At 32.0% G+C, this 17389-nt stretch overlaps 1 protein-coding gene across 2 annotated transcripts in view; it reads right to left on the reverse strand.

Annotated features, from left to right (window-relative positions):
• LOC126815638 (anaphase-promoting complex subunit 4) overlaps positions 1-17389 on the reverse strand; it is an 89297-nt gene that overhangs the window by 3671 nt on the left and 68237 nt on the right. For both annotated transcript variants that reach the window (XM_050541384.1, XM_050541383.1), the window contains exon 25: positions 2426-2590. In XM_050541384.1, coding sequence (XP_050397341.1) covers positions 2426-2590 — 165 coding nt within the window. The remainder of the gene's footprint in view (positions 1-2425; positions 2591-17389) is intronic.

The following is a 17389-nucleotide window of genomic DNA, read 5'->3' on the forward strand; positions in this document are numbered from 1 at the left end:
TTAACATATTCCCAGACTCTGGAACAAAAGATATTGTAACATTATCTGAAATCAGACAATCGAAGTTGAGCATAATGAAGTGTTAAGAAAGCGCCATGTATTGGATGACTAATCTCCTTTATCAGCAACTCACATTTATTTTTAATGATTTAAAAGATGAAAGAAGAGAGGTGGAGAATTGATTCTCCATGGATGAATAGAGGGAGGAGAGGGTCATTCCTTTATCATAATACAAATACTCTTCATATTAAACCACCCGAGTACAGGGGTCACACAACAACTCTTCAGGTTTAGACAACTATAAAGAACTATAACAGATGTAGTTTGACCTTGTGACATGCTCAACAAATTATCTAATAAGTAAAGTCATCTTAAGCAGTGGGATGTTCCTTGAGAGGAATTTAGGTAACTTGCATAATCTCAATGTCTCAAAATTTGTTACTATTATTTTCAAGAAGATGGCTACAGCAGCAGTTTAAGGTCATAAATTACATGGCTACAAAGGTATCCATATTTGAAGTAAATATTTTACAAATCTAACCACAATTTCCTGGATTTTTCCCAAGTACATCTGACATGGGGCTTTCTGACATGGGGCTTGTTATGTGGCCTTCTAATACATAGCTGAAACTTAACAGAAAGAAAGATTCATACTTAGTGTTTTTTAAAACTCTTAACCAAAAATGTTAGAGCTTTTCTAAACTTCTAAAGTCTGCTTGTACTAAAGTTCACCAGACCACACCCTTAAAATTGGGCTTTTTATGTGGTCATCAGTTACATGGATGAAATTCAACAGAAATATGGATCAGTGCATGGAAAATGTGTTTTTCGAAAACCTAACCATAAGCGTTGGGGCTTTCACCAAGTCGGACTGGCCCTTGTAGCTCAAACCCACCCCAACCCTCTATATATCAAGCTTAGAATAATGTAATATCAATATTACATTGTTTAACCACAACAGGATTCAAAAAATAACACAAAATTAGAACAAATGTTTGTTAGCTAGGCCTTGGAAGCTTCTGGGGGTTTAGATCATCAGATACGATTCTGAACGATTTCTGGCTAATAAAATTACTCAGCAATGATGTGAAGTTTTAGTTTTTGTTTAAATCCCTTAAAATGCAATCTGATTAAAACACAGATCCTATTTCGTTTTGTTTTTTTATAGTTCAAAATTATGTTTTACTTTTCTTTACTACACTAGGATCTGGAAGAGTTGTTATCGTTGATGTGTTCTGGATGATGTGAGGGATAAGCCAATGAAACAATCTGTTACGGTGACTTCTTGGCAAGCTCCCCACTCAACCAGGTCTGAATAAACTTTAGAAGTGTCTTTTATTATGCCCATAACTAATCAAACAGCTCTCTTCATCTCATCAGCAAAGTTTAAATTAGCAAAAAACGTTCAAATTAACAAACTTTGTCACAGAAAAGATTACAGAATGTTAGATTTTTCCCTATCAAATCAATTCTAATTTGTTATAAACTGTCAAAATTACTTAATCCATCACATCCAAAACTCAAAGATGACTAGGTGAATGAAAATCTCATTATATTTCTAAATTATGACTCTTTACGTGAAATTGAACATTTGCGTAGTATGTATTTACATCTTGTTCTCTGGATACTAATAATTTCTTAGTTTAAATTCTGAATGCATGCATTCTCATTACATGTATCTTTGCATCAGATGATATCATTCTGATAGTATAGTAAATAACAATCTGAAGATCACCTGTTCTTAGTTGTCACTAAATCTCATCTAATCTGACAACTAGATTATCATCTCTTCTTTATACCTGTAAATCTATCAACTCATCAACCATCGTCCAATTCCAATCAATCAAGTCATTTAATTCTGAAGTAATGGGTGTGAAATTTGGATGACAATTTATTGCATGAGAGTTGACTTGTGAGTCAACTTAGTGCCAAGATAAGATGACATGTCTCAAGTAACTGTATTTTATTACCATGAAAGACTTTTATTGAAGAGATCATAACTCTGAGTGTTCTCAAGGAGACAGGTGGGTCAGGAGATTAGCTAATCAAGCAGGTTTATACAATCATCATATTGTTCCTTCTGTCACAAGTTCTCAGCATCTTCATCTTTTCTTATACTCACAAAGAAACATTACAGATATCTTAAGAAATCCTAACTCACAGAATTAAGAAGGTTGGACAAAGATTATGGCTGAATTGATACTATATTAGTCTGTCAATATTACGAAAGTTGATGTCAACCAACCAGTGTGGATATTGACACTGATAGCCAATTTAGGCTGATATTATAAAAATTAATTTGTATTATGTTTATTAAACTTAGAATACAGATACTGTTAAGACAAAAAAGAATAATAACTTGCCCAAGAATATTACTAATGTACAATAAAAAAATTGTTTAAGTAACTTTAAGTCCATCACTTACACATTTGCTGTTACATTTTCTGTAGATGTTAACTTGGTAAAACTGTCATCTTTAATTACAGAAAAAGGTAGTTGAACAAGGACTGGTCTACCATCTTCAACATCCTCTAACAGGAGTAACGACAAGGTCTTTGTATCATAATAACCAATATCTAATATAGCATGACTGTAAATAGAAAGAATATAAATTAAAGCATAACAAAAAATGATATGATCATGATCAATTAAATCACAATACCACAAATGATTAGAACCAGAGTCTTTGGAATCCAGATCTTCGGCCAAAGAAAAAGAAAAATCTTGTGCAATTAAAACTAATTTTCAACCTTCTATACGTAGCAGGGATGTTATTGTGTGGTGTGCTGTGTGATTGTTTGTTATTCTGGGGATGCATAGATTGATTGGTCCTGTGGTGTTTTGAGTTTAAATATACTGCCTACTAACTTTGTCGTGGGGAATTCCCTTTGGTTCACTTGTTAGATATGCATCAATTCCATGTATGGGGTTACAGGTTCGTCTTCCAACAGGGACATCCTGTCAGACATGCATTTTAAATATTTCTTTTTCGCTATCACTTTTTTTAATGAGTGTAACTTCCTTCTTTATACCAAATTTGTTATGGATATTAACAAAGATTACTATTAAAGATACATTATGTAAGATTCAGATAAAGAGCTAGCTATTCTTGCTATAATAGTTCGAAAATAGATAATGTAAATTGATTAATTTGAGAATTACATTCAAATTATTCTATTGCGAGCGAAGATATTAGCCTTTGAAGGTTTGACGAGACATGTGCAATAATTTCAACCACTGTACTGGTTGTTCGAAGCTAAGTCTCGCTCCTCTATTTTTAAATTAAATCAAAATATGGCTGAACCGTTCTAATCTATTTAATATCGGAAAAATCCGATGCGAGCGAGAGTTGATCATGGCCTGGATCAGTTAATTAATGTCTAATTAATAATTTAGAAAACATTTCAGGCCTAAAGAAAGACCTGCAATAGGCAGATTTAGCTCTTGCATAATGTATGTTTAACTATTATGAGTAAATACTCAGTATAATGACTTTCAGATATCACATATAAAAAAACCAAAAAAAACCTATAGGTTTCATCCCGTAAACAACTAGAAATTACATAACATTTAGGTCCTAAGTGAATATAACGTCAATTCTTAAATATAATAGAATTCACTTATAATGTTTTATCGACAAAATTGAATTTTCTCAACATTTGTCATTCATTGTCATAATATTTTTCTCTAACTTGCCACATTTTTTCCCCAAGGGCAATATTTCTTTTTTTATTAGTCTCTAATATTCTATTGATTAAATTAATCTGATTAGAAACAAAGCATCTATTGAAGACTCAAGAAGTTTTTTCTATCAAATCCTTTCTTTCTTTCCAGTGCTTAAATTGATTGACAGAGACATGTATTGTTTATGACATCATATTATTGACAGGTGTTGCTTGATTACCTTAAAACGTCTCAACATGTTCACGTGCCAACCAACCTCCACACCAACAATCTTTTATATGGGCAAAATAAGTTTTTTTGTTGACTATGGATAATGGTTTAGTGAGCAATTAGATCTGCTAGATAGGTTTACGCTACAACATCATGTGAGATTTGTTTGCTTTTATGGCAGAAATACACCAAGTCGTGTGTCTTTGCATTAAAGATGGCTACAATGCGGTCATTATGATAACATGAAAATTGTTAAAAAGGACTGCACTTTGATTGCATGGCCTAGATAATATGCATGATAAGTTTGCAGCTGTATTCTAATTAAGGCTTGTTTACTCTCTTTCCTTAAGTTTTTATCAAGTTTATAGTTTAAAGTTTATAGATTTTATGATGGGTCATGTCATAGGCTCCCTGCTTCAGTAAGAATATGATTTAACACACCTCAGCCATTTTGTGAAACTCAGGAGTCACATAAAGATTCAAGTTGCAGATACATAAATCATATGAATTTCTTTCACAATAAACCTAACTTAAACCAGTAAGGGTCAAGTTGTCTACAAAAATGAATAGAAAAGGTGTCAAATGTTTTTTCTTAGTTATTACTCAAAAAAAAGACTGTAATTCTTTTAGACAATGAAAAGCTACATGTATATAGTCGGAAGTTATGCTATTTTTATAAATAAATTGGAAGTCCTTTAACAAATATTTAAAATTTTGTCCACTTTTACAGGAAAAGAGAGAGAAAAATGGGGTTTAACGTCCACTTAAGACAAACTACATGTATGGGTCTTCAGGACTAAGATATACTTCCATACAGATTAAGCCGTTTGAATCACTCAAATATATTTAGAACAAGAAGGGCAGATTTCAATTTGACAAGATTGTCACAGTATATACACTTATGTATCTTTTATGGATTGTTGATGGCAGAAAATAACATATCTTTTTATGTCCCTCCTTTATCACACTTTATTTCAATGCCAGAAAATAAAATACAATTTCTACAGAAAAAAATATTTGTGCTCAGATCATTGGATTTAATGTTATTTCAGGTGTACAATTTCTTTTCAATAGGAGAGAGAGAGAGAGAGAGAGAGAGAGAGAGAGAGAAAGATCGGGTTTAACGTCCACTCGACACAAACTAAGTCATTTCGGAACTAACACATGGTTCAATTTTATTTCAATAATTCGCTTTCACATAGCGTTTTTTAGCAGTGGGAGGAAACCAGAGGGCCCAGACAAAACCCCTGAGGTTGTACAGGCGACCCTACTCCTTGTCATTGACATCCAGGGAATCGAAATCATGCCAGTTGACTCAATGACAGACCTTATGATACAGCATGCACGTATCATACCATTCGCCCCTTCCACCCCTCACCCCCTATTTCGAAAGTAATCTTGACGAAAAAATGGAATCTACGCTCTTAAATCTTTAATCAATTTCTATAAGTTTAACCATGCTTCAGCGAAGTAGACACAATTTAACTAAGACAGGCAAAAAATTAATTCTGTATTCTTGGACCAAATAACCTTTATTCCTCTTTACTTCTTAAAAAAAAAATTATTCAACATAAAAAGCCATAGATAAAGACACGCTTAAATCTGATAAAGAAGCGGATTTATGAGTGGCTAGAGATGTATGCCTATTTCCGTTATATATTGGTGGCGTGTGTTGACTTAGCAATCACTAATAATACATTATAGTCCATTGTGGTTCAATACCACAGATCTAAATACTTCGGATTGTGATGTCATTATTATAGGAACCAATCATAGCTAAGTATCGCCTATCATAATGGCAGGTGTTTGCAATAAAATACGAGTTAAATTATTTCAAATAATATTATTTTATTATCTATTATCTAAGACTTAGATGACATTATAAACCATATCTCTATAGGTATTGATAAAACATATTCATGTGTAAGATGAATGTTGAAATATTGGGCTTTCAAAACATCTTTAAGATAACTGTACGTGTTTGACTATTAAGATTATTTGATATTGAACAAACAAATTATCTTTTCTTATACAACAAATATATCAAATGAACAAATTTGTTTGAAAAAAAAGTCAAAAGAGTGGGTTACTGTATCTACAAATTGATTTTATATATATTTATAGAAATATATAATTTTTGTATTAATAGAAAACTGTTTGATATATATAATCTATAATCTTAAATGACAAGATCTACCATAGATTAAAAATTGTGTTTTTCTTACTTTCATTCTATTAACAAATTTATTTGGTCATTATGACTACAAACCACATTTTTTTATATCCAGAATAGGTCAAGTGTTTAATTTTGTATATCTACATTAAGAGGTTTAAGAGTAGTATCTTCATTGTATAAATAAGGTGTCAGGCTTTTAACTTGAAATATTTTATCAATCAGTATTTTTCCCACTGTTAAGAATTGCTTCGGTACCAAAGAAATGAAATGGAGTTTATTTAAAGTCTGCTTCTACTGTCATATGGTGTGCCATAAGTAGTAATGTTATATTACTAGTTCATCTGAAAATATGGTTCAGTGAGTTAGATGCTGGCTTACTAGCCTGGAGGTCTTGGGGTTCGCTCCTGGTGTTGGCCGAGAAGTTTCTTAGGATTTTCCGGCGTGGTTTCCCCTTGTCAGTAGTGCAGGACAGAAGGCCAGACCAGGTCAGCTGTCTAGTAATTCGGATGGGACTACAAACCAAGGTCCCATGCACACATTGGCATGCACAGAAAAGAACCCTTGACAGTTGGAATTAGATATACGAGTAGGTCATAGTGCTGCTGTCCAGGCAAAATGTCCCTCATAGCACACTGCATGGTGTATGCCCATCTTGATTAGCCCTGCCGGTGCAGAACAGTAGGAACCCCCATTTAATTTTATTTCATTTGTCTGAAAATACTATTCTATAATTACACTGGAAATGTATCCACTGTTTTCAGTATGGTTTATTGACCTATGAAAATTATATGATAAATACATTGGAAATTCTAACAAAAGTCAGCTGAAAGCCTTCAAAATGCAGATATTCCTAAGCAGATACAATTTATCTTAAAAATAACAGGTTTTAAAGAGGGAATTTCATCTGGATGTGTTCAACATGTTATTAAGAAAAGAGAAATCAATGCTACACAATAACTAGCCAGTTTATTTGTTCATTTAACCTGATCATATTACAGGCTGTGTATAGGAGTTGGATAGTTGTGACAAATGTTCTATCATTAATAAAATGGCAACATCTACAGTAATTATCATTCATTCTGCTTCAAATTACTTAAAGACATCAATCAATCTTCACAATAATATTGTCTTCTTTCAAAGATTTTATTGTTTAGCGACTGAGTAATAAAATCCAGAATATTTTTAAAGGCATTATATTCTTTATTCAAATATGTTGGTGATTTGCCATCGCCAGCAACTAATCATTGGTCAGTATATACAGTAATACAGATTGACCCTTTAAAAATATTTTCAAATTATGCACACTTTAATAGTGGAAAAGAGATGGTTTGTTTGTTTGTCTTTGATGAATGCCACAATATTTAGCTTACTCATTGTGTGGTTGAACATAATTCTTGTGAATGATATACATACAGCATATATCTTTCTCAACAGAGCATCAGAAACAAATAATTCTTGTTGTGTCAAGCCTAGTTTTATCAATCTTGTAAATCTTATTTAAAGATTTGGGCAACTGTGGGTTAGAATTAAATGCTTTGAAACTAAATCAATGATGAGAGTATCCTAGATCTGAAAACCAATTCTAGATTCCCATGGGTATCAATACAGGCATGCTCAAACTATGTTTATACAGGTATATGGAAAGTTAAAATACACAATCTCCAAGTTCAACACTCTGGATTTGGACCTGATTGGAGTCCTAGTAATTACTGATAGTAAACCAAAGTGTCATCAGGCAACATATTCCCAAGGTATACATTACCTAGGACTTGGCTTCTAAAGTTGTCAGATCTGGTGGTCATAAGAGACTTGATAACCATGACATGACATAAAACAAGCCTAGGTAGTTCCAGGGTTATGATTATCAAGTATTGATTGACTGTATTTAAAAGTACAACAGAAATCATTAGCTATCTCAAATTCCTAAAAACTGTATTTTCCTGTATACAAGATGCATCTATATAGGCCTACACGTATAACATGTAAAATAATTTGCCACTGTTTAAGGAGATATTATAGAGCAGACTTTTATAACAGTATCTCTCTAGACAACTATGCTCTTTTACCAGTGACAAATCTTTCTTTATGATTAATGTTCTCAAAGTCAGAAAATAAGTAGTAGGTGTAGTTTAATAGAAGCCTTGTCTGTCTCAAACTACAATCCTCCTATGTTTCAAAAAATCCTGTGGAGATAACACTAGTTCCTTGACAAATATTTGATGACATATATTGTTAAATCATATTGCACACCATGTGGATAAACATAGGTTAGATCTTGTAGATCTGTGCTCCTGTAATTAATATTTTGTGGAAGACGCAGCTGAACCTATTGCTCATTTAAATCTAATATATCTTCTTTGACTGGGCTACTCAAAATTACTACCCACAGTACAGTAAATAACACCCTTTTTTGAAGATGCCAGACATTGTTAAGCAAAGTATCCTAAATAGTAAATCCTTGCCATACTAGTATGTTATTATCTGAAGTTCAACTGATACAAAATATCCATAATGGTGTATAAAATTTCTTTTAGCAATTATATCTTTTTGTTCAATTTTAACCATATTGTGAGATTGGGTGGTTGTGTAGTCTAATGTGTGCACTTTAGATCATATGGTCTGTCACTGAATCAAGTGTGGTTTTCTCCTAGTCCCCAAAATGACTTAGTTGTAGAATGGACAGTAAGTCCCATTTTTCTCTCTATATATATTATATTCACATATTCAATGACTTCCTTTCCTTCATATTGGGATATATGATGTTTAAACAAAAAACATTAATGAATTTGGTTGTATTACTTTTTTTTAGTTATTGAAACCCAGTATTTATTTACAATATACATCTACAGCATCATTTACTAAATTGCCATTAACTGCTGTTTAGTGCTCTTTTGTACACTTAAATACACCGGTCAAAATTCTAACATGTCTACCCTTAAAAGTATATCCCTGCTCAGAATAGAAAGAATAGATCCAAATGCCACCACCAATTCACCTGTATTCATCATCGGGGTGGTTTCTATTCTTTGAAGAACCCGATCATTATCTCAACTGAGCAAGTACTTAATTTTTTACTCTTTAAAACCCAAACAATGGTTAACCGAAAACAATTTGTTTGCACGCTTAAGATTCTTTTGGACACAGGTTTGTATCATCTGGACATCTTTCTTGTAAAGGTGTTAACTTCCCAACATGAATAATAGTTGGTACCTCATTAAAAATGTGAGACAGCACGTCAAAGATGATATCTGCGTAATGGTCCATACTCTCAATGAACTGGACACTGGTTAGTTATCTTTCAAATCAATTTGAGTAACCATACAGGACCAACATCCTTTCTATAATCTATCTTCCTGTTCATAAAAAAAATCTATAAAAGGTCAATAGAGTGTCACTGTAAATTGTTGAACATTTTGTTATAGAGTTCTATACTGAAAGAAAAGTTATCAGTTGGAAAAACTAACTTTTTTGATGAGCCAGATACCAAAAAATGACTTCCATCTACAATCTAAAATCCTTTATAAGGTCAATTTGCATGTTTAATGTTTGATTACATATCAAAAACTTGGTACCATAACTAAAACATAATTGAAGAAGGACAGAAGTTTCACAAGTCTTTTTCATTTGTTTGTATTATGAGTCACAGACAATCAATAAGATTATTAGACTAATTTAACTGTGCTATATTAATTATTCATTTCTCACATCTGCAAGTTGTTCATCTATGAATAATTATATTTCAATTAATAAAAGATATTATCCTTGAATCACATTAATGTAATACAAAGAGGTTTAACATTTGATGATCAATGTAATTAAACATTATGTATTTTCCATTTCTATTATTACCTCTCAATTTATACCATATTCTGAATCATCAAAGATCAGCTAAATCAATTTGTAAATTATCCTTACTATACTCTATTTGATTTGTAATTTGTTTTTCCTTTTATTTTATCAAAATAAGAATTCATCAGAATTTTTTTCTTTTGACACCTATTAATATATCTAAAAGCTTTCACCAAATAAAGTCGACATACTAAGACAACTTAATGATATACTGAACTTTCAGAAAACCCCAAATTAGTCAACTAGCCTCTGGCAATTCAGTGAGTCCCACATGTACCTGCATCTCCTTGTATGTTACTCATATCAAATCACATTCAAATAATCGTAAAGACAGGTTAATTACCATCATTATCCATCTACAATAGCTGTTGACCATTCTGCTGATGACCACACTCTTTGATTTGCCTCCATGTATTCTGTGTGGATTATCTCATTAGAATCAAATAACACAACCACCAGAAAACTGAACAGTCCATATTGTTCTTCTTAATCTAGACAGATGTAAATCAAAATTTAAGAACCTCCTCCCCCAAATTAAGAGTAAATGGAGTTCCAAATTTAAAACTAGATCTATGAATACATCAATTTATATATTTAAGATCCTGTATCCACTTCAAGGAAATACACCTTTAAAATTGCAATAGAAGAGGTCTCTTTGAAGAACACAAACATAGCTGTATTAATTTTTTTTCGACACTAGATTGAAATTTTAATCTGAAAATCAATCTACCACATAACAATGATGAGAAGAACTAGATAAGCTGACATGTTAGTGATACATCTTCATCTAATCCCCTTAAGTTGATTCTGGTCAGTACCTTAGTTTACCTTCAGGCATTTTGTAAGTTAATGTAAACAAACAGATTTATACCTACAATACATACAAGAAACAAAGCTTCAGAAAGATTATTTTACTAAGATACTAAATAAACAGATTAATATGCTATGTTTACAAATGGTAATAGCTACATTTCAACTTGTTATTTGGTAAGTTTGGGTGTTGGTTAACTTGTAACATCTCTTAAGACATAGTAGAGTAGCCAGTAGACAGACTGGTTTTATCTGAACTTTGGACTTGTTTTTCAACCCATGGCAAGAGTAAATTCATAATTCTACAGATCACAAACAATTTGCACTGTTTACATCTTTCAGACCAGAAATCTGCACAATGTTGTACATAGCATTTTCAATATGAATAATAACACACCAAATCTAATTCCTTTTGGTCACACTACTTTTCATTAGCCCAGTTTGTGCAGAAAAGTAGGACATTGAACAAAACCCCATTTCATTCATTCATTCTTTGTATCCTATTTCTAGTTCTAATGCATAATCTTAAACCAAAAAACAGTATTATTTATTCATTTGTTGCAAATTGTTATCTATCAGACATAAAATAAAATTCTCCTTTATGATCAAAACTGAAACCTGACAGATTTTCATGCAATCTGGAACTTCTAGTAATGTTTGCTTTCCTTAAATTAAAATAACCATACCGAAACATGATGTAATTTAGAATTGCCAGTAATTATTTCGGAGCTATCTGATGCCAGTAATCTACTTCAAGTATTTGACTTTCTCAGATGACAAAAAGTACCGCCATGAATTGTAACACAAGAGCTAAACATGGCCGTCCATTGTAGTTAAACGCTTGCCAAACCAGTACATTATCTGGCCAAATATAGACAGATGCTTTGAATAAATACAAACATTACTATCTAATAGTTCACAGTAGATTCTTTATCCCTTCCCATTGTCACTCCATCACACCCCTTATAAGTTGAGGGTATGGGTGTGTTCTCTCAAAAGAATGGGCAAGGCTACAGTATAATGCAAAGAATTTCCCAATATGTGAAATTCCATGGAATGTCCATGCCACACTATTGTCTTTTGTTTTTTGCAAAGTTTTTTTGGATCCAATTAGTCTGAACCTAATAATATATTATGTAATTATGTAATTTGGAGAGTTTGGGATATTTAGGTCCAATATATATATATCTTAAACTTTCTTATGATCCCCAGTTCAGATATTCTAATCTGAAGGCCAATTCTATAAACTCATTACTCTCTGAATTTAAATTTGCAAATAAGAAATACTCCTGGCAATAAAACAGATTAAACTTTTTATCAAGCTACATAAATTCTTGGGTTTCTAAAACAATTTTAAGATACACTAACAGTCACACAGTCTGTTGACATAAAAACTGTTCCAACTGTGAGGGTTTAAGAAATCTCCATAGTTTTCTTAATGCTTGATGATGTGAGAGAAGGGGCGTCACTGCCATGTGTTTATGTAGATGAAAGCAAATTATATGACCCCTATTGAGTTTACTGGTTACTATTAGCTAACCATTGGTGAAGAATGTCATCATTAAGGGCCAATTTAGGCAAGAAATCCGAGTTTATCTTTCTCATGGATCAGACCCTTTCAGATGATGTCCGAGATAGGGTAGACTTATTGTTCACTGGTTACAATGCGTAGAGCGCTGCTAACACAGAATATCTTTATTTTGAAACTGTTTCTGATCAGAAGCAGAGATAACCTTAATAAAATTTCACAGATATAAATCTGATCCTATTTGTACAATAACCGAGCTCTGTAGAATAAATTGTTAGTATCATGGATCGCTCACTATAGCTTTGAAAACTTAAAACTATTTTACTGATATTGCCACTGTTAATTTGTTTTTGACCATGGATGACATACATATTTTTAGACCACCCTTCTTAATATATCCACAAAAGCAACTTTTTGCACAACCAATAACGACTTTTTGTAATTGCATCTAATCATCATGTTCACTATCCACAACAATATAAGTTTCTATTGTTATCAGATGAAGACGTGACAGTTGTCGATGATGTAACAATGATGATATCTTACTGTGTTTTATGTCAACAAATTATTAACTTAACATCAACTATTACGCTACATCTGTCATCATATACGCATCATTAAATTTTCTCTTTCAATGTCTAGACCCAATGTAAATGAAAAGTAATTTAGAAAGTATGACATCTAGTTTCCAGATCAGTTTTTACTTTTCCTATTTACACTAAATCCAAGTTTCCAGATCAGTTGTATTTTTCCTATTTACACTAAATCCTAATCAATTTGATGAATGATCTCACAAATTATCTTTTTAAAAAATGTACCCATATTGTTCCTTGAAGATGCGTTATGTATGAGTTAAATCTGCCTAATGCAGGTCTTTTTTCTGACTTCAAATGTTATATAACTTATTATTTAAATAACGATTGAAGTCAGAAAAACAACCTGCATTAGGCAGATTTTACTCTTACATAATGCATCTTCAAGGAGCAATATGGGTACATTTTTTTAACTCATAATTAACTCTCTAGACAATTGGATGACTGAGATATTGAATGGATTAAACAATATCTGCCATATCTTGGTTAAATGTTTAAATGGAAAAATCAAGACTATTTAGGCTATATCTTGTCAATACTTTAACATTCATAATGTAATTTGATTGAAATTTTCAATTTCATTTGCCATTAACTATTATAGCAATAGCAGACAGCTCTCTATCAAAATCTTATATAATGCATCTTTAAGTCTATCAATTAATTCCACTTCAAAATGATTACTTATTGGAATTTGACCCAGAATAAATTTGCAAAGTAGCATAATTGATTTTAAGAGAAGTCAAGTGGTGTTCGTGTCGTAAATAAATTGTTCGTCAACCAAATGTGAACAGTAGATAGTTTGAAGAACTCTTCAGCTGCCATCATTATCGCACTGAAGTAAACTAACTAACTTAATTAGTCATTTTTAACCCTTTCAAACAGTTCTTCTGCTTCACTTCATCTAAATGTTACACCTCTGTATTACTCAATATAATAAGGGAGGAGTAAGGAGTAGCCTCTGGCACTGCCATTAAAAAATGTCCTGCTACTTCTTTTCAGTAAAATAAATTAAACGTAAAAACATTCATAACAATTATGTTTACAGGTACAAGATAGATTTGAATGAAGGAAACAGATTTACAATTCCAAAATTAGATTTACAAAATAGAGATTTCTGCACAAATGTCAAATGTTGATATATCCAGGTGTATTTGTTGTAAAATATGTCTTATTAATAAAATACAATATGTGTTGTATATATAGTCACCCTATATTAAGTTATATGGATTGTCTTATACCAATAAATGATATAATAAGCTTATCAATTTTCACAAAATTGTTGTTTTGTTCTATAAGCCAATCCAAAATCTACTAGAGCTGTCCAGAAGAGGTTAATTTTCCCTTCCTTATCAACTGTATACATTCTAACAAACAGGCATATCTTATATTTATTTACCTTATTTACGGTCGGGGGAAGACAGACAAAACTTTGTTTGCAGGCATTATAAAATTTAGAAAAACAAGTAAAAAACCAAAATCTCTAAATATAATCTTACATCTAGAAAGAAGCATGATGTAATAAATAGATAAGCATACCCTGCCATCCCTTTCTGAATAATACTCAACCTACAAAGTAATTACAAATTACAATGTGTCACACATTTTTTTATATCAAAGTTGAAACTATTAGAGAAAAAACATCCTTTTATATGAGGAAAATGAGGATGACTAAAATCTCAAACAATTTTGTAAAGAACCCATATCATTGTTACATGCTCACAATACCAGCCTCTGTGTGTCATCTCAACCAACCCTAAAATTGACTGTAGACAATTACTAAATTTCTCTTTTATCAATTGATGATGTGATTCAGTTAAATATCTTTTTTTAAAAATAAAATTTATACTCTATAGGGATTTATTTACTGCCCATCCTAAAGATGAATAAAATAAACTACACAGAAACAGACCCAAATGAATCTTTTTAAGTGAGTCTTAGATAAAACAAACTCTACCCCTAGTCTATGTTAAAGTCTGGTAATTCAGGGAAAACCCAATTTAAAGATATTAGTTCAGAAATTAGATAATTAAAAAAAACTATGGCAAAGATATTTTTCCAGGACGAACCTATGTTTATTCACAGGAGTTTGACCTTCTTTCGTATATATATGCATACACCATGTCCAACCAGACAATATATAATAAAAAAGAACAGGAATGCAATGCCTGTTGAAGACTCGATTTTATCTGCTCTCGCTTCGACTCGTTTTTTTTCTCAATAATTCGTAATGTCAGACAATCAAACCTCTGTCGATTCACTCAGATATGTTTTTTCTTCACTCTAGTCGTTTTGATTTGCATAAATACTCCCACAAAACGATATCATAGCCACTTGTTTCCAATATTTACATTACTTTCATCCATTTCCATTTTGTTACTGCCGCCATGCAGTATATATATATATTGTCTGGTTGGACATGGTGTATGCATATATATACGGATAGAAGGTCAGACTCCTGTGGTTTATTGTATAATATGGGGAAAATCTGTATAGTATAAGCCTGGAAAATTAAAATTGTATTGAAGTGTATAGAAGATGAAAACCCTATTTAATAGATATTATAGTTTAAAGAAAAGATGGGTTGCCAGGCAATGAAACATACGCCCACAGCAGCTAAATCGTCCGAGCAGTCGACAAGGGTTGTTGCATATTTATTCCTTTGTAGGTAATCGTGGGCCTTTACAAGACAGTTCCATACAGATCAGATTATAAATTTTGTTGTTTGAGGGTTCACAAGGTTCTACAAACTGAAACAAGGGTCTCAACTCTGGAAGTAATCTACAGAAATTGTTAAGGCGTTCAATAAAGTGAAACAAGGCCCATAACTCTAGACGTAATAAATGGAAATTGCTGAAATTCAATAGGCTTCTTCATTTCACTAATTTAAATCATGCATGTAAATTTCACAAAGATTGGGTGATAACTTTTAGCATTCACAAGGTTCAATAAAGTGAAACAAGGGCCATAATTCTAGATGTAGTAAAGGAAATTGCTGAAATTCATCGAGACCACAGGTTATATAACAACCCATCCAGATCCTAGTGTAGTAAAGACAAGTAAAATGAAATTTTTAAATATAAAAACCGAAACGAAATAGGATCCCGTGTTTTAATCAGATTGCAACCATTCATTCCATAATGCTGTTGTGGCTAATTTGAAGACTGTTAATAATTTGGGTTTTTTTTATAAGAAACAGACTAGATATATATCTGACTCAATTTCCAAGAAAAAATGGTCATATTAACAGAAAATTGTATATATACAAGTCAACTACAGAACATCCATTTACAAATTTAAGGTGGTATAAACAATTTTCTCACTTCAAACAAAAGTCAAAACAAAGATTTTGTTGATAACTGTTATTTCTTTACACATTGAGCAATGCGTAACCACAGGGTGTCAAATTATCCTGTTATGACAATTAGTGGGAAGCCACTCAGTCATACTAAGCTAACTAGCTGGTTATTTCTTTTACTAAATTAGTATGCAAACAAATAGATTAATGTCTTGTAGGGAGAAAAACAGAAGATTTCTACAACAAAAACAAATTTTTCTAAGAGTTTCAGGTAGCTCAGGTAGGGTACAGAACTGCTTATGTGGGTCCCTGTTTTGATGAATTCCATCCTATAAATTAGGATGATTATTACAGACTAATTTATTTCTTTGATGTGCAAGGTGTGTAATACAACCATTATATAGTGAAAAGATTAATTGCAATATACTTGTTAAGGTCTATTTGAGATTCTTAAGACTGGGTGAGCCCATCTGTCAAACTAGTAGAATCAAAGTCAATAACACTTTTTCTTAAAAATTGAACAAGCGACTTGAAATCCATCTCTTTTTTTTAAAATTCAATAAAAATATGTATGTATACACTTTATTAAACGAAATGGGGTTAAACATCCTACTTTTCTGCACACTCTAGGTTAATGGAGATAGGAATATGTCATGCAGTGTGCTATGATGCATTTCTGTTTGTTCTTCATCAGATTTCAATGGTCAAGTGTTCGTTTGCTTACACACCAACATGTACCCAGACCTCAGTTTTTTCATCCTACACCTCTGACAAGGGGAAACCATGCTCAAAAAATTCTGAGGAACTCTCCTCTGCCAATACAGGGACCTTACGCACTGAGCCACTATGACAGTTTACTATTCCTAATCAGAATAATACTCAATCACAATTCACACATTGCCTCCCTGGAAACTCATGTTTTAAGCAATAAATAACCCCTGAAAATATTGGAACAATGTGGTGAATTATATAATGGATCCTAATTTCAACCTACAATGTATTTACAATATGCTGATTGATTTAATTCCAATCACAATCAAAAATCAAAATCTTAACAATAAATGTGAAAACCATCGAATATTTATAGATTCAAAGTACCAAAATCAATAAGTTCTATTGTTTCATCAAAGAGTAAAACTCCATTGATGTGTTGTTACCTTACTAATCATGTTGTTAAACAATCATAAAAATATCAAAGAACCAGAGTGTTAATAACCTGTTAATGTGGGGCAACCATTTATTGA

The sequence above is a fragment of the Patella vulgata genome, chromosome 3, assembly GCF_932274485.2.
Source record: "Patella vulgata chromosome 3, xgPatVulg1.2, whole genome shotgun sequence".
Classification (NCBI taxonomy): domain Eukaryota; kingdom Metazoa; phylum Mollusca; class Gastropoda; family Patellidae; genus Patella; species Patella vulgata.